Genomic DNA, 18,638 nt, shown 5'->3' with positions numbered 1-18,638 from the left:
TAGTTTCAGAGGTTTAGTCCATTATCATCACGGTGGGAAGCATGGTGGCACACAGGCAGACATGGTGCTGGAGAAGGAGCTGAAAGTTCTACATCTGGATCTGCAGGCAGCAGGAAGAGACTGTGAGCCACTAGCTTGGCTTGAGCACCTGAGACCTCAAAGCCCACTCCCCAGTGACACACATCCTCCAACAAAGCCACGCCTACTCCAGCAAGGCCACACCTCATAATAGAGGCACTTCCAATGACCCACTGAGGGGGCATTTTCTTTAAAACCACCACATGGGGGAAATCATATATTACTGTCATCTTCTAACATGATGTTCTTAAGCTTCCCTCACACGGCAGCATTAACCAGTACTTCATTTCTTTTTATTGCCAGATAGTAGTCCCCTGTATGTATGAACCTCATTCTGTTTACTACTGATCAGTTCAAAGACATTTGGTTTGTTCCAACTATTGTGAGCAATGCTGCTATGAACAAGTGTGTGTTTCCAGGTGGATGTGTGTGTCTGATTGTCACAAACAGAAACATGGAAGTGTTGAGTGCTGACTTATATGCTATGTATATTTTTTTAAATCTTTGAACACTTTAATAACCAAGGAAGACAGCCGTGGACTTGCAACTGTTGCACAAAAATTAAGCATACTTCCATGGGACCTAGACATTCCATTCCTAGGTCCAGTGACTGTACTGTTTCACACCCACAAAGGCAATTTATCAAAACAGCAGCCTTTTTACAGCCCCAACAGCTGTTATCAACTCTTTGTGATCATAACTCCCCCTAGTGGGTGTGATGCAGTATCTCATCGTGGTTTTGATTTACATTTCCCTAGTGGTTAAGATAGGAGCTGTTAAGCATCTTCTTTGGTGAGAAGTCCACTATTTCAATTTTTTTTTTAAAGCCAGAAGGCACAAGCTTTGAATACAAATAGAAGTGTCGAATGAGAGAGAATGAGGAGGCACTACATTTTGAAAAGGTGTAAGACTGAGGACAGTGTGAGCTGTGCAGCAGTTCTGGAGACAAGAGCATCAAAGCCTCCTGGGATAGGAGGCTGAGGTCAACAGGTTGTTCCAAGAAGTCTCCTTGAGGAGTGACTCTTTAGCACAGACTTGACAGTCACCCCCATTCCACCTTCACCCCCAAACCTTCTATACAGTCATTTGGCAAGTGCTACTGATGCTTCACATACAACGTACCAATGCCTCATCTTAATCAGGACGGGAAGGGAAGGCAAACATGATTGCCTAGTGGGAAGAGGGAGAGAATTCCTTAAGTAGAAACCTATTGAAACTGCTAAATGCCACACACACACACACACACACACACACACACACACACACACACAATTTTAAGAGGATCTGGCAAGATGGCTCAGAGGGTAAAGGTACTTGCTGCCAAGCCTGATCCCTGGAATCCACAAGGGAGAGAACTAATTCTCACAAGTTGTTTTTAACTTTCACACACCTGCACAGGGACAGACACACACGCACCTGCATATGTGAATAAAAAAATGTAAAGCTTAAAATAGATAAAATTGGTTAAGGAAAACGTGACCCTATTGTTTCTGAGATATTAAAAAGCTACAACATCTTCAGTAATGGGGTTTAATATTAAAAGATAAGCCTTAAGGAGGAGTTACTAATTTATATGGATAGGTGAGAACCATTTGCAGTGAGGTGTTATCGCTTCAGGACCAAGGACAGCACATCAAGTATTAGGCCTCTAACTTCATTTCTAGTCACACCTGCACAAATATGTCTCTGTAATTATTTTCTCTCTTTTCTTTACACTTCTCCATCAGGACAGAGTCTCTCATTCCTTTGTTCTCAAATGTAATGAAGTTCATCATATGAACAACGCCTTAATCATGTCTGTCCTTTCAAGCACCCCCTTGCTAATTTTGATTATTTATATGGATGAGTGTTTTGGTCAGCATGTATTTCTGTGTACCATGTGTACGTCTGGTGCCTACAAGGATCAGAAGAAGGCACTGAATCCCCTGGGACTGGAGTTATAGGTGGTTGTAAACCACTATGGGAGTGCTAGGAACAGAACCCAGGTCCTCTGCAGTGCTTTGAACCACGACCATCTCTCCCAGCCCCCTTCCTTTTCCATGATAGTAAAAGACACACAACATTTTCAACCAAATTTGTGATTATGTTTCAATGACATAAAAGTACAGTTGCTGCAGCCCGCGCAGCTGGAGCATGAAATCTGGCGAGGGACGCCGAGGTTAAACAGCACTCTAGACACCCAGTTTCAGTTCCTCAGGGAAGCAGCTCTCTTTATTCTTACCAACATGGGCTTATATACCCCTCCAACAGCAGGGGTCAAGGAATGGTTACTCTGTATCCTGAGGCAAGCCGGACACTGTTTTCCAAACAGGAAAAACCACAGGGGAACTGATCCCCAGCACCCTACGGAACCCAACTGCACATTTTTCACACAAACAACTTAACTGGGACAGGACAAAAAAGGGCATTTAAAATTAAGGCAGCAAAGTTACTGCTGCCGACATGTTGTCCCTTTTTATTTTCAAAAGGAACACATCAGCTAGAACAGCCTGTGGAAGATCAGATAGCCCCTGCCTTAGGTCACCTGTTGCAATCCCCAAACTTACCCTTCATGGGGGCTGCCCTTATATCCCCTGCCTTAGGTCGCATGAGGACCACAGGAGTTGCCCGTCTCTGGGCACTATCTGTCCAACATTTGTAACCACATTTGTGCAGATTCAGAGGGTGACATGGCCAGAAGGGCTTGCTTGGTTACCTGTCGGTGTCAAGTGAACTGGCGTTGCCATCGGCATAGCAGAAATAACCCAATTCCCATACCGCCTGCACAGATTAATAAGAGGGAAACAGACTCTGCCCATCTAGTAATCCACCCAGCAGCTTTAGACATTAATGACCACCAGGTCTGCTCATTTACAGGAACAACTCTAGTTTCATTAATCCTTACAATAGCATGCGCTAAATGAATTGTATAGTTCAAAAATGTTCCATTCCAAGGCTCTTGTAAATAAGCATTCAATTCTGCAACCTTGGCCGATGCATTAAAAGCTGCATGAGGGGTTATACAAACTTCTGACATTCCATAAGCACATAACATATGTTGGTGTATCCACAACATATCTATTTGTTCTTGTAACAGTGCTGCTTGCTGATTAAGCATCAGAATTCCAAAGTGTAATTGTTCATTCAATGTTAGCTGAATGTTCAAGGCACCAGCCACCCTGGTGATAATGTGTTGATAACGGCAGCCTGTTGAACAGTCTGAGATAATGCAAGCCCAGCAGCTGTAGCAGCAACAGCAGATGCAGCCGCAGCTGCAACAATTGTGGCAGTAATGCCAAAGTCTTTTCTTGTCCTCTTCAGTTGCAGCAGAAACTGATTAGAAGGACTCTCCAGAGGCATCACTGCAAATGCAGGTATTCTCACAATCATTGCATGGGACCAATTTGCACTCCAACAATTATTCAAGCTAGAATTTAGAACTGAACAGTTTAGTAGTCCCTCCCCTCCCACATCACCATTCCAAACAACAAAAAGGGAAGGGGACACTTGGAGACCCATAGCATGGGATATGTGGAACTACCTACAAAATCTGCCAAAGAAGTTTTACTCAGGGCTAGGCAATCATGAAAGCTGCCTTTCAGATTCAAAGAGATATCATTGGTATTATTCTTGCCAGCTGTACTATTTTTCTCAAAACAAAGAGCATTTTTTTAACTGCAAAGTAATATTTACAAAACCTTCTCGGAGTTTTACATTGCTGGCAGCAGTACCAATTGTCCAATTAGAAGAAAATACAGCAGGAAAAATAGGGCTATCAATACTCACAGGCAGTAACACAGGTGGATTTCTTACTAAACTCCATAAGAGCTCAGCTTCTCCCTGAGGCACCATCTTTTAAAGTTAAAGGAACATGCTCCCGGACCACTTGTGCAGCTTGATTCTATGTTTCAATGACTGGATATGTTTCATGCCACACACGCCCCCCCCCCTTTTTTTTTTGCCAATATACTTTTGCACGGCGCAATTTCTGTTGTAGTTCCTCTATCTCTTTTTCTAGTTCCTCTTCCTCCTCTACTAAATCTGAGACAGAGGCAAGATTGTCTTCTTCCTCATCCATTAAATCTTTTACAAATATCCTTATATGCTCTTTACAGGGGACCTCGACCTCTTCCTTTTCCCCTTTCAAAGATTCATTCATCTCCGCCTCCTGAGCATTAGCAAATGCTTGCTCGCACTCAGAAAGTTGCTCTTTCACTTACACTTTATCAGTCTGAAGAGCATCTTTCACAAGTCTCCATGGAGAAAATGCAGCTGTAGGAAATTTTTCTGCGCCCTTCTCTTGCAACATCTTTTGTAAATCTCCTTTTACTTGTTCCCAATCTGGAATATTCAGACCTCCTCCCGTCAGGCTTCAGCTATGGTGTCCAGAAATGTGAGTGCGGTGCTTGACTTAATTCCTGTTCCTTGCTTATTTAACTTAATTCCTGTTCCTCAGTGGCCAACTGAGCTTTTGCAGAATTACCCATGGTACGGACCAATGTTTCAATCCTCCACCCCTCCTTTTAGGGTGAGCCTCATTTGCTTACCCCTCTTTCCAGGTCTTGGTGAGACCTCCACTTGCTGCGGCCCACGCAGCTGGCTGTGCGGGAGCACGAAATCTGGCAAGGGATGCCGAGGTTAAACAGCACTCTAGACACCCAGTTTCAGTTCATCAGGGAAGCAGCTCTCTTTATTCTTACCAACATGGGCTTATATACCCCTCTAACAGCAGGAGTCAAGGAATGGTTACTCTGTATCCAGAGCAAGCCGGACACTGTTTTCCAAACAGGAAAAACCACAGGGGGACTGATCCCAGCACCCTTCGGAACCCAACTGCACATTTTTCACACAAACAACTTAACTGGGACAGGACAAAAAAGGGCGTTTAAAATTAAGGCAGCAAACTTACTGCTACCGACATACAGTCATACTGCACAAGCCTCTACAGAATGGTTTCACATCCACAAAATGAAACTCCATGCCCATTAAACAATGTCCTTCCCACTTCCCCTGGTCCTAGCAAATTCTATTCTATTTTGTTTCTCTTACCCTACTTTCTGTTTAGCCCACTGTTTTTCCCAGAAAGAGTCACCTACAGCATAAGCATTCCATTTGGGGATCTGCACTAGTATAAATACAAAATACTGGGGCCTTATTCCAGACCCACTGAAATTTCAACTGTGGGTAGAACTCTGAAAAATCTATTGCAACCAATTGTTTAAAAGATTCTGATCAGGACATGGTACCACACGCCTTTAATCCCAGCACTCTGGAAGCAGAGGCAGGCAAGTCTTTGAGTTTGAGGCCAGTCTGGTCTTCAGAGTGAGTTCCAGGACAGCCTAGGCTACAAAAACAAGCCCCTGTTGATAGATAGATAGATAGATAGATAGATAGATAGATAGATAGATAGATAGATAGATAGAGATAGATAGAGATAGATGATAGGTAGATAGATAAATGAAGAAGATTCTAAAACCCACTAAGTATTTTTAGCATATTCATTAGTCACCAATTCCAGAACATCTCACCACCCTTAAAGGAAGCTCCTTTCTCATCAGTCATCATTCCCCAGTGTTTTCATGCTCTAACCTTGTCAAGCACAACTTTTAAAATGATTATTGAAAAACCCCTTCTCCAATAAAATCTTTCCTAAGAACACAGCTCCAGAGACCAGTCGGATGTCTTACACATAGCTGAGGCAGTAAAGCTATAATATGGTTACAACAATATGGTTGATACTTGCATCTTTCCAATGATTACTAGGGACTGTGCGTAACTTGACATGATTTAATTTTGTACTGACTGGTTTCCCACTAATCATTTCACGTAATGTAGCCTACTTCTTTAAATGATGTTAAGGCCTCTACTGTTTTTCAGGGGCTGAGACACTGCAGAAAAATGCCAACACAAAAGCAGCTGTCGTGACTCGCCCTCCACCACAATGGCGGCTGGTAGACACACAACGTGATACAGATATAACGCAACAGCATAAACCGTGCTGAGTGGAACTGTACATAATACAGTAAGGGGACATAAAGGAAGTGGGGGAAAGGTTATGTATTGCAGGGTGTATGGGCTGGGAGAAGATCACTTCACATAAACACACCTTTCTAGGTCCTGGAGTTGGTCTCCTCATGTGCAAGCTGGAAAGAATGCCGCACGGGCATTTTCAGCTTCAGGAAGCCCCTGGCAAAGCCTCCAGAGTCGGAGTGCATAGAGTGGATCGCAATGACTTATGTACTAGCCCCAGAGTATGTGTGATAAGACAGGAAAAAAACGAGTTGGGTTTGAGGCATTTTTAAAGGTCCATATATCCCAGTATACATTGAGTTCCCTGATAGTAATGCAACTTATAATTGCCCAGGAAGCTTGCTTTGCAACATGTAAAGTTCTGGGATTTGCACCAGAATTTTTATATCAAAACCTCTGATTGGGGGCGGGGCTTGGGAATCTACTTTTAGCAAGCAGCCCTGGTGTAGCTGCTGTCAGTAAATAAGGTAGAAAGGGAAAGCCTTGACGTCAGAAAGCACATTACGGTTACGAAAAGACTCTAGGAAATAGAGGATGAACACCTAATTCCAGAGCATGTCACCACCTCTGTGGCGGGAACCAGAGGGACAGAAAATGGGGAGACAGGGATACCTAGGAGGATATAATCGGTAAGATTCGGAGACTGAATGTTGATTGACACAGATCATCCACAGCCTCCCAAGATGTGTGCAGTGATTTAATGATTCACATTTAGCTCATGTTTTTTCCCAGTCTATACAGTCTCCCACACTCTGTGAGCATTTGCATCAAGAAAGCAGTACCACTCGCTGCCTATGAACTGCTGTTTAATGCAAGTGCCGTACAGTGACACGAACAGTAGGTGGCACTTAAGTGCCTGGATTTCCAAAGTGGAACGCCACTAACCCAGGAACGGTCCGCACTGAAAACAACCCTTTGTAGGGCTCAAGCAGACACATTTAATACCTAGTCTGAGGGGGGCCTGGCAAATCAGAGCCAACTAAAGGCTGCTTCGCCCTACCTAGCATGCAGTCCCCGATGATGCCTTGTGGATTATAAATATCGATCCACCCTGCCTGTGGCTGTGGCTACTTCCATGCCGATGCTAAATTTGACATTTTGTGAAGTGCTAAAGAATCACTGTGGCAAATGGGTCACAGACAAACTCCTACAGGTTTGAGAGCAGAAAACACTTGACGGCTTCGCCTGTGTTTCCCAGTATCTACCTATGAGCTTTGGCTGCTGGCAGAGAGAGCTGGGAGAGGAAAAACCGAACACGGGAAGGGCTTACAGGAGAGACGGCTTACATCAAGAGATGAGGGCTGTTGGATGAATGTGAGCAAGAGTTTGCTTTTTTAATCTTGGCCCAACTTATTAAAATCATGGCTAGTATACAATTTTTAAAAATTGACTGGAGCGGGGAATGCACCAGCCATGAAAGCTCATGAGGCAGTCAGAGGACAACCAGCAGGAGCTGGGGCTTTCCTTCCACTCAGGGTGCCAAGCTTGTCAGCAAGCACCTTCACACTCTGAGCCATCATGCCGGCCTCACAGGACACAACTCTTTGTATATTTACAATATGCATGCAACTGTGAGGCTAAACCCAATGGCATGTATCTGAGAACCCAGCATTCAGGACACAGAAGCAAGAGAATCTTGAGTTTGAGGCCAACGTAGGCTATGCAGTGAGGTCCCTGTCTCAAAACAAAAATAAAAACTGAAAACAAAAGTTTGCAATCATAAGAGAGGCATGGAGACTTTGCAGTTTGGATGGTTGAATGCCTAAAAATCTTTAGCTCTCCCGTTTCTGAGCAGTGTGCCTTGGGCTAGAAACAACGTCTTTGTACTTCAAGTGGAAATATAAGACTCTCTAACAAGGTTATGATGATGGTTAAATGTCAAGATGTGAGCAGGTACTTAGAAGGGCATCTCGCTGTAGGGAGCACATCATAGGACGTGACAATCTTGTGTTGTTTTGTTTCCTAGGTTTTAAGGTCAACTTTGGGTGATGAGACAATAATGTTCTTTTTTTTTTTTTTGGTTTTTCAAGACGGGTTTTTCCATGTCGTTTTGGCGCCTGTCCTGGAACTTGCTGTGTAGCCCATGCTGCCTCGAACTCACAGAGATCTGCCTGCCTCTGCCTCCCGAGTGCTAGGATTAAAGGCGTGTGCCACCGCCGCCTGGCAAGACAATAATATTCTTATTACATTTTTACTCTGTAGGAAAATCATACATGTATACTATGGAACATACCTACCTCCCATTTTCCCCCTCCAACCCTCCCAATAGGTCCTTCTCCCAACTTCACATCTTTATTAATAATCCACCAAGTCCAGTGGGAGCTGCCATATGTGCATGGGTGTGGGGCCATCGACTGGAAGATGGGAATCCAACTAGTGGCCACATGCTCAAAGAAGAATGATCTTCCCTTTTATCTACCAATTGCCTATAGCTCCTCAGTTTGGGGGGGGAGCTACAGAGCACCACCAACACCCATGCTAGAATTCGGACCAGCTTGATTCTGCAAAGGTAACCGCAGGTGCTATGCATGTGCAATAGCCTTGTCGTGGCCAGAAGACTGCATGTCAAAGTACTCCTCATCCTTATCCTCTGGCTCCTCTTTTGCAATGTTCCTGAATGCTTGGGCTTGGGATGGGGTCCTTCCTGTTTAGGAATAAGCACTCATAGATTCTTATTCTCAGCACTTTGACCAGTTAGGGGTCTCTGTGTTGACTGCTGTCAACTGCAAAAATCAGCTTCTCTAACTGTAAATGGACGTTTCCTATCCTGACCACCCGGTCCAAAATAACTGACCCAGAAGCTTGTATTAGTTACAAATACTTGGCCAGGCTTTTTACTAACTAGCTCTTACATTTTAAGTTAACCCATATTTCTATTTATGCTTTGCCATATGACGGAACTTTTATTAGCATGACACATTCATCTCCTGCTCCCTGTGCAGCTGGCTGGTGACTCCTGACTCCACCCTTCTCCTTCCCATCATCCTTAGTTTGGTTGTCCCACCTATATTGCCTGGCTGGCAACTGGCCAATCGGTGTTTTATTAAAACAATTCGAGTGACAAATCTTCACAGTGTACAAGAGGATTATTCCATAGCATCTAACCAATGTTGAGAGTAGCCCAGGCTTATTGGTATAAGCATAAATGCTTAGAAGGCAATTTGACAGCATGAACACTTAGTAAAGTAACCGTAGCAAGCTATACCCTAGGGCTTTTCTCTTTTATCTATTTAGAGCATGTCTTGTCTTTTAATGAACTAAATAACAGTCCACTTTTGTCTGCCTCTGACAGTTATAGTTGCCTATTATGGCAATAGATGACTGATAATAAGGGAACTCAACAAGTAGCTGTGGAATACCTACCACAGATATAGGGATGGTTAGCAGTGATACATCTGCTTTCAGAACCTGCTTTGCCTCCTGGCTTTCTTGTTTATCTTAAAAAAAAAAAACATTCATTTGAGATAAATTGAAGATTTCAAAAACATTACTTAGATGATCAGAACGAATTTTATACTTGTATCCTCTTTTCTTTTGAGTTTCTCTCTCCAATCTTCTTCCTTTTCATGTGATGTGCCCCAAATTAGACATAGCTATGCAAGTTCCTGAAGCCTTAATTTCTCCTGTTTCTGACATTATTTCACTGTGATCAAATATATCAGAAATAAGCATCTGCTTATTCTGCTATCTAATGCAAATTTAATCATACAACATGATTTTATTTATGTCTGGCTTATTCACTTGCTTACATCTAGAAGCACGCATCAAATTTCATTTGTTTTTATGGCCACATAATATTCCTTTTATGTATAAATATTTACCTATTAATCTGTTGGATACTTAGTTGTTTCTAGGTTGAGGCTACTTTGTATAGTTCTGCTATTAATGCTGGTGAATATAGATGTTTGGTCCATGCTTTGCTGGATCATAAGTAAATTGTTTAATTTCTGATTAATTGCCAGACTATTTTTCACAATGCTATGTACCATTTTTACATTTTCATCAGCATCCAACATTAAACATTTTTAAAAGGTGAACCATAGAATGGCAAAGTAACAGGTTGCCAGTACCAGCAGTTCTCATACAATTCTTATCTTATTCTCTCTCTCTCTCTCCCTCCCTCCCTCTCTCCCTCCCTCCTTCCCCTCTGTTACACACATGGGGTAGGGTAGGGACTGATTCTGAATGTTTAAGTGTTGAGGATCAAATCCATGTTCTTATGCCTGTTAGCCAGATGAACTGCACCACTGCCTTCCATCACAGCGAAACTCTGAACACATCGTCTCCTCTATTAGAGCAACATTTTTCATGTACACAGTCAAGACTCCCATAGCAATTACCCAAGGAGTTTGTTATATAGGTAGGGCTCTAGGTCCTGCCCCATAAATGCTGGATCAGCATCTCTAGCAACAGATCTCCTCCCCTCAACCAGCATTAAAATACTAAAATGTGAGACTCCTGGAGTTAGAAAACTGAGGCCTCCTTGTTGTTGCTTGCTTTTAGTATTGGTTAACAGAGTCGATGTATCCCAGGTTGGCACAAAACTCACAATGTAGCCAAGGATAACCCTGGACTTCTGATCCTCCTGCCTCTAACTCACCAATGCCTGGGTGGGTTGGTGTGGGTGCTGGGGGGGTAGATGCAAGAGACACAAGGGTTTAGTTCATGCTAGGCAAGCACTCTCCAGCTGAGCTACAGCCCAGCCCAAGAATGGCAAGTTCTTGAGGGCAGGGGAAATATTGGCGTCCCCCCCACCCATCTTTTTTTTTTTTTTTTAGCCCTTGGGGTCAAACATACAAAAGACATTTAACAACCACCCACCAGTATGTCAAACTAATATTGTATTGCAGTCATTCTCGACCTACTTAATTGCTACATAGTGTTTAAGACTAAATGTAATCACAATACAGCCAGTTGGAGAACCTGTAATTAAGACATCTTTAATTTACATGGAACATGTTTCTTACCAGTTATCATGACATTTTGTTGCCAAGAATTTTTGTTTCGTATATAATTTTCAGATGAGTCCTTTACACTTCAGGGCAGGGTTTGTTATCGTTTGGCGTCAAGGGCTTTGAAGAACCATCTAGATGTGGCCTCTCTTTTATAAATTGCCCATCGGCATTTTGTAGCTTTACCAACCTCCTGCTGCCCAAGTACAAGTGATACTATGTCTAAGAAAGCCTAGAGCGGAAACCGTTATAGTAACCATGTGGTCTAGTAACTTGAAAGCATCTGTCTCCAAGCCTTCTGACGACTTCAAAATATGTGTGAGTTTCACAAAGCATATGCAAACACGCAGATGAGAACAGAACATACCGCCAATAACGGGGTGACCATTCAAATACAACGTTCATCCATCCTGTGCTGCCAGCGTTTGTATCTACACCACGTGCAAAAACCGTCACTAAACAAAACCCAAGTCTTCCGCCAGGAACTTAAGCTCCTCGGAACTCACGGTTACACGTAACGAGCTTGCCTGCACATCAAAGTTCCCTCTCCGGGTGTCGCGGGATCAGCTGGAGCGCTTTGGGCGCGGTCTCTTTAAGGTGCAATAGAACTCTGATCGCATCGATCACAGGCTCGCCTCCGCCTGCCCCCCCCCGCCCCGCCCCCCTGGATCCCACTTCTTCCCAGGCTTTACTCCCCGCTTCCCGGTAGCAACCCCCGGGGGTCCGCCACCTCGGATGCACGGGGGCTTGGCTGTGTGTGAGCGCTGGAGCCCCCGCGGCGCGCTCCCGTCTGCAAGCGCGGGCGGGCGGGCGGGCGGGCGGCGTCTCGGGGCTCGTCTGGCCACGCCTGAGGCGCGGGCTTTGATTGGCCCGCCGTTGTTGTAGTGACCGGGAGGCGCCGGCGCTCGGGGCGGACGGTTCCGGGCGCCGTACGGTCCCCCCACCCCGCCTCGTCCCCGCCCCTCCCTGGCTCCCGCGGGCCCCCGGAGCTGTCCGCTCCCCGCATGGCCTCCGCCCCGGTAAGGTCCCCGCCGCTGTCTGAGCCGATCTCATAGCGGCGGGGCCAGGGAGGGGGCACCACGCCGGGTGTGGGCAGCCCCGGCCCGGGAGCTCGGCCGAACGAACGTTCGCTCGGAGCCTTTGCCGTGCCCCCGGCGGGGCGGTGAGCTCTGCTCCGGGGATCCCGGGGATCCCGAGGATCCCGGCTCTCGGACCCTCCCTCCCCCCCCCCGGTCCTCCCGGCCTGCCTCCGCGCCAAGCCTGCGTCAGAATCACCTGGGAGGTTTAAAGGGCGCGGGAGTCGGCGGCGTGCCCCGGCGGCTCCCCGGCGCGGTGGGCGGGCCCGGGGCGGCACCCCGGCTGCGAGCCTGGGGTTGTGGGGGGCTCCTCCGGTTGGAAAAGGGGTGTCAGGGGCCGTTCCTGAGCCTGTCACCCCGGAGGTGATGCCCGCGCCTCCCTCGCTGCCCACCGATGAGCCAGCCGGAGGTCCTCTCCGGTCTCGGGGAGGCAGGCAGGCGAGGGGGCCGGGGGAGGGGAGTGACAAGCAGCGTTGACCACTGATCCCCGCGAGTTCCGAATTCCGCACCTGCTTTCAGACTTGACAACTTTCCATCCTAGGAGGACCCGATTCTGGAACGTTATTTTAAAGGTCACAAAGCTGCGATCACCTCCGTGGGCTTCAGCCCCAACTGCAAACAACTTGGTAAGTTTTTGTTGTTCTCGGTTTTTTTTTTTGTTGTTGTTGTTGTTTTTTGTCTTGTTTAGTTCTTTTCTTTTTGTGACGGTATCCAAAGCTCGCTTGGTTGAAAGAAAAACCTTTCTTTCCTTCTCCTTCGTCCCTGTCCGAGGGAGCCAGGCGCGATGGGGCGCACCGGGCCACTCGAGGTCCCTCTGCTCAGTACCGACGCCGCCGGTCTGGGCCTGACAGGCAACTTTCGTGAACTAACCACCAGGAGGAGTGAGTGGGAAGGGGAGGGGTTTGCAATCGGCCCGGGGAGGGTGGAGTATTGGCCGGAGAGTTTGTGAAAAGTTCTGAGGCGAGCAGGAGGAAGTGGGGACCGAGCAGTTGAGCTGCACCGGAGGAGGCCGAGGAGCGAGGGGGGTCTCAAGTGACCCCCTGGGAAACTCCGGGTGTCCGGGACGGAGCCGAGCGCCTACATGAAAGGAGGGACCTGGGTGGAAGTTCGCCCCTACCTGAGCCGGGAACTCCAGCTGCAGGCTCCGCAGCGCTTCCCCAGCGTGCTGGCTGGCTGGCGGCATCTACGCGCGACCCGCGAGGATCCGGATGGCCGTGAGGTGGACCTGGGCAGGCAAGAGCTGCCTGCTGTTGGCGCTTTTAACCCTGGCTTACATCCTGGTGGAGCTCTCAGTCTCCACTTTGTATGCCTCCCCAGGAGCCGGCCAGGCCAGGGAGCTGGGGCCAAGGCGGCTCTCAGACCTTGAGACAAGGGAAGAGGATTTGTCTCAGCCTCTTTATTTAAAGCCCCCTGCGGATTCCCATGCTCTTGGGGAATGGGGGAGAGCAAGCAAACTCCAGCTCAACCAGGGTGAACTGAAGCAGCAAGAAGAACTCATTGAGAGATATGCCATCAATATTTACGTCAGTGACAAGATCTCCCTGCACCGCCACATAGAGGATAAAAGAATGCCTGAGTGTAAAGCCAAGAAGTTCCACTACAGGTCGCTTCCCACCACCTCCGTCGTCATCGCCTTCTATAATGAAGCCTGGTCCACTCTGCTTCGAACCATTCACAGTGTTTTAGAAACTTCTCCTGCGGTGCTTTTGAAGGAGATCATCTTGGTCGATGACTTGAGTGATAGAGTTTATTTGAAGGGACAACTTGAAACTTACATCAGCAATCTCGAGAGAGTTCGCTTGATCAGAACCAATAAGAGAGAAGGGCTGGTCCGAGCCCGCCTCATTGGGGCCACTTTCGCTACCGGGGATGTCCTCACGTTCCTGGACTGCCACTGTGAGTGTAACACTGGTTGGTTGGAACCCCTTTTAGAAAGGATTAGTACAGATGAAACGGCAATTGTATGCCCTGTTATTGATACAATCGATTGGAATACTTTCGAATTCTACATGCAGACTGGGGAGCCCATGATTGGTGGGTTTGACTGGCGTTTAACTTTCCAGTGGCATTCTGTCCCCAAACATGAAAGGGACAGGCGGACATCAAGAATTGACCCCATCCGGTCACCCACCATGGCGGGGGGACTGTTTGCTGTCAGCAAGAAGTATTTTCAGTACCTGGGAACATACGACACTGGTATGGAAGTATGGGGAGGCGAAAACCTGGAGCTGTCTTTCAGGGTTTGGCAGTGTGGTGGCAAACTGGAGATCCACCCATGTTCTCACGTGGGCCATGTGTTCCCCAAGCGGGCGCCATATGCGCGCCCCAATTTCCTACAGAACACTGCCAGGGCAGCCGAAGTCTGGATGGATGAATACAAAGAACACTTCTATAACCGCAATCCTCCAGCTCGGAAAGAGGCCTACGGTGATATTTCTGAAAGAAAGCTACTGAGGGAGCGGTTGAAATGCAAGAGCTTCGACTGGTATTTGAAAAACGTGTTTTCTAACTTGCACGTCCCTGAGGATAGACCTGGCTGGCACGGAGCTATTCGCAGTATGGGCATCTCTTCCGAGTGCTTAGATTATAATGCGCCTGATAACAACCCCACAGGTGCTAACCTTTCCTTGTTTGGCTGCCACGGTCAAGGAGGCAATCAATTCTTTGAGTACACTTCCAACAAGGAAATCAGATTTAATTCTGTGACCGAATTATGTGCGGAGGTCCCTGAACAAAAGAATCATGTAGGGATGCAGAACTGTCCCAAAGATGGTCTCCCCACTCCAGTAAGCATCATCTGGCATTTTAAAGAAGACGGAACTATTTTTCACCCTCACACAGGACTGTGTCTTAGTGCTTTCCGGACAGCTGAAGGCCGACCCAGTGTACAGATGAAAACATGTAATGCCCTTGATAAAAATCAGCTCTGGAGTTTGAGAGATAGATGAGCAGGACGGCATCTTCTTTTGGGGAGCTGACAGTAGCTTCTGGAAAGTCAAAGTGCCCAGTGATGATTGCATTTTTCCCAGAAGTCACCCAGCAGCTGGCCAAGAGAACACTGGAAAGCCACGGTTCTTCTGGGGATATCACTCTGAAACTGATGCACGGAGCACCACAGCTCAGTATCTCAAAGTGCCTTCTTTCTTCGCGGGCTGTTTTATTTAAAAACTTTGTCCATGTGGTCCCTTCCTTCTCTTTAAAGAAGCTGCTGTGAATTGAGATGCACAAAACCCTTAAGTGTGGGCTGTGGGTGTAGCCCAGCAGCGTAGGCAAGACCCTGTGTCTGATCCACAGCACCACGAAATACACACTTAAGTTCAAAACTTAATACTAAAGAATGTAAAAGTCCAAGCAAACTGGGGTATGATCATGCTGATTGGTAAATTCACTGCATGTCTTTTTCTTTTTCTTTTTTTTTTTTTTATCAAAACTTGTGAATGTGTAACTAGAGCTATTACTATTTTGATTTTGTAGGATTTGAATTTCTTTTAGGCAGCACATTAAATTTGAGGTTTTTAAAAACTAATTTGTCTTTGATCAAGTAGAAGTTGGGCGAATTTGATCTTGAGGAAAAGGCCTGGTGTCGATATATGTTTCATTGGCAGAGGGTATTAGTCTGCATGCAAGTTTGGAATGCAAGTCTGCTCAGAAACCTTGACTCAGGCCGAAATGAAATGGTGAGACATTGACATTCCGTTCTTTGTACACGTGAGCTATTGGACTGAACTGACCTATATATCAATACCTCACATCACTCTGACTCTGTCAGCTGTCCTCTCCATGAACTTGTTTGTAAGTATAGGGCATTTTCTGATTGCACTTCCTTAAGGTTTGAATGTACTAAAACGGGACTCAGAATACTGCGCCTCCCTTTGTTAATGCCTGATCATTTCAAGTAAACACCATTGAGCCATCTGAAGCTAACCCCCAGTGTGTTTACTGAAATGTGTGAATCTGAAAGTAGGCCCAGTTCTGCAAAGAATGTTCAGCTCCCCATGAGTTCTTGCCCACCTGGAAATTGGGACGATGTATCTTAAGACTTCGAGAGGGGAAAGACTGTCCTGGTAGTTGGTGATGGCTGCCTTCAAGCTCATTGCCAACATCTGGCAGCCTGGCAGTTCTCACGGTGGGTGAACAACTGACCTCGGCTGAGTCCTTTATCTTGCTTGGGCCTCAGTTTCCTCATGGATTGGTTCTTGAGGCTCCCTTTCAGTCTGAAAGATCAGTTGTACATCCTCCTGTCCCCTGCGCACCCGCTGTGACTTCTAAGGAACACTTTTGTGTCCTTACTTTGAACATAGGTAGTGCTGAGCAGCTGAGGAATGTTCAGTGTTGAAGACAGAGAAGCCAGTTTTAAACTTCCGGGAGCTGAACTCACCTGAAGTGGTGTGTCTCTCCGTGGATGTTGTTATAGTCAGTTGTATAGTCATTTTATTTTGACAGTTGTTGAACTGATTGTGTCCTTTAAAAGTTTTAAACTTTCAAAGTAATTCTTTGACTAAGAATATAAATATTTCCCAAACTAAATTATTTCAGAAGTAAATACGTTTTAAGACACTTACTGGTTCCCTACTAACATTTTATTCAGAAATCACAGGGTAAATTTGGGAGTGAGTCTCAGCTTCTTGACTGTGGTATGAGAAATGTATTGCTCCGCAGAGAACCAGTCCTCAGGAATTCACAAGAAAATTGTTTTCACTGTTCACTTGACAGCTTGGATGGAGAGAGGGAACTCTGTAAACCCTGAATTTAAGTAACTTGTTTCAGGTGACCATTTCAAAACATTAAAGCTCGTGTGTACGTGTGACTGTTTTGTTCTCATTGACTCTTGGAATGAAAATCTGTTACTGCTGTTCTATAAGTTATCCAGCAACCTTAAAGTGTGTGGAAAATCTGTCTAGATTCTGTGGGCAGTGCCTGACACCCTGGGTTTTATTAAAGGAAAATATATAAAAGTATCCATTCAGAAGGAAGTTCTCATAAATGGCCTTGCCCATGTCCTCTTGAGAACAATTTTTTTTTTTTTTTTAACTTTTTTGCAGAATTTTTCTTTTTGTCTTTTTGTTCTTGTCGGCCCTCTATCATATGAGAGAATGAAAATGGATGTAATCCGAAGTGACTATTGAAATTACTTTTATTTAGTACTTTGATACCCCTATCAAAAAAGGGAAAAGCCTTTAAGACTAGAGTGTTTAATTCTGTGTGTTTTCTTTTTTCTCTATATTGGTGGTTATGACTTTCTAGGCTGGTGGCTTATTTATATCCATAATTCATAACAAAGGAAACTAGAGTTGTGTTTTTATATGTGGGCGTGTTCCAATTTCATTTACAAAAGTACACCATAATGAAACATGCAAAATATTCTTTCACTTCTTATTTCCAATTTATTGTTACCTGCCCAAGTTCTCTATTTTGCTGTAGATAGTTAGTTGGAGGTTGATCTTTTAAGCGAATTTACATGCTTAAATTAAATGTTATGAAAGTATTTGATAGGCAAGGAGTTTCCATTTTGTCCTTAACTCACCAGTCCTGTGAATAGATTATCTACATAAGCAGCTTAGCGGTTGTTTTCTTATTAAAAAATGATAATATAAGGGTCATTAGAAGGCTTTCTATAACTTTAAATATTTCGTTTGTAAGGGAAAATGTGTTTACTCAGCCAATAGTAGGCTCTTTTGTGTACGTTGTTGATGGTAGCAGATTAAAATATTCTAGGCAAAAGTTTAGGTTGTATACTCTTAGTTGTTTTAGTGTCTTGGTTTTAATGAGTAAAATTTAGATTTGACTTGTCTTTTTGAATTGCTATTTTAATAATAGTTTTCAATGAGCACAAAGCTGAGGTTCCGATTTATGTATTTTGAGCAGTGACTCTTTTTGTTGGTGTTATTTGTAACGTTGATTAAGACATGTAATAAAATGTATGCCTAATTATTTTTGCAAATGGATCCTGCAACTGATTTTAGTCCATAGAATTAATATTCCTATGTGCACATTCATGATGGCAGTGTGATAGTTACATAAACATGATTCTTTTCCTTACTTGAAAGTTCAGATAGGGTATGTAGAAAATCAGGTTTCTGCTTGACTATGTAAGATGGGCTAACCAGAAAGGATTCAGAAGTGGTGTCAGCACTATTATGCATTAACTGCATATGAACAAACTGGAAAAGATAAGGCTCCCAGGGACCCATCCTGTCTACTGTACAAGGATGCAAGCAGTTCCATGGACACATGGACACCCTCCTTTTAAAATCTTGAGCTGAAAAGAAAAAGCTTGTCCCCTAAACTGAGCCTCACACTTTTCCCTGTCCATAAGTGCTGTTCCTTTCCACCAGAAGCATGAGTGATTTTTTTTTTTTTCCTTTTGAGACAGGGTCCCATGAATCCCAGACTCTCCTAGGACTTGCTATGTAACCAAGGATGACCTTGAACTTCTGATCCTCCTGCCTTGGCTCTTTCCGGTGAGCTGATGTATTGGCCACATTTAAGGGCACGTACTAGATACATTAAGCGTTATTTCTTT

General features: G+C 45.1%; 2 protein-coding genes across 2 annotated transcripts in view; both read left to right on the top strand.

The window, feature by feature from the left end:
* The first annotated feature begins 11,964 nt into the window (after positions 1 to 11,964).
* Positions 11,965 to 18,638, top strand: part of Poc1b (POC1 centriolar protein B) — a 106,413-nt gene continuing 99,739 nt past the window's right edge. The window contains 2 exon segments of the mRNA XM_028881192.2: positions 11,965 to 12,058; positions 12,657 to 12,741. Coding sequence (XP_028737025.1) covers positions 12,044 to 12,058; positions 12,657 to 12,741 — 100 coding nt within the window. The 5' untranslated portion in view covers positions 11,965 to 12,043.
* Positions 12,772 to 18,065, top strand: LOC114701197 (polypeptide N-acetylgalactosaminyltransferase 4). The gene has a single exon (XM_028881191.2). The coding sequence runs from the start codon at positions 13,324 to 13,326 to the stop codon at positions 15,061 to 15,063; it is 1,740 nt and encodes a 579-aa protein (XP_028737024.1). The 5' UTR covers positions 12,772 to 13,323; the 3' UTR covers positions 15,064 to 18,065.

This window comes from Peromyscus leucopus, chromosome 18 (assembly GCF_004664715.2).
Source record: "Peromyscus leucopus breed LL Stock chromosome 18, UCI_PerLeu_2.1, whole genome shotgun sequence".
In the NCBI taxonomy this organism is placed as follows: Eukaryota; Metazoa; Chordata; class Mammalia; order Rodentia; family Cricetidae; genus Peromyscus; species Peromyscus leucopus.
Note: the sequence above shows the minus strand (reverse complement) of the source record. Positions and strands in the feature narration are given on the sequence as shown.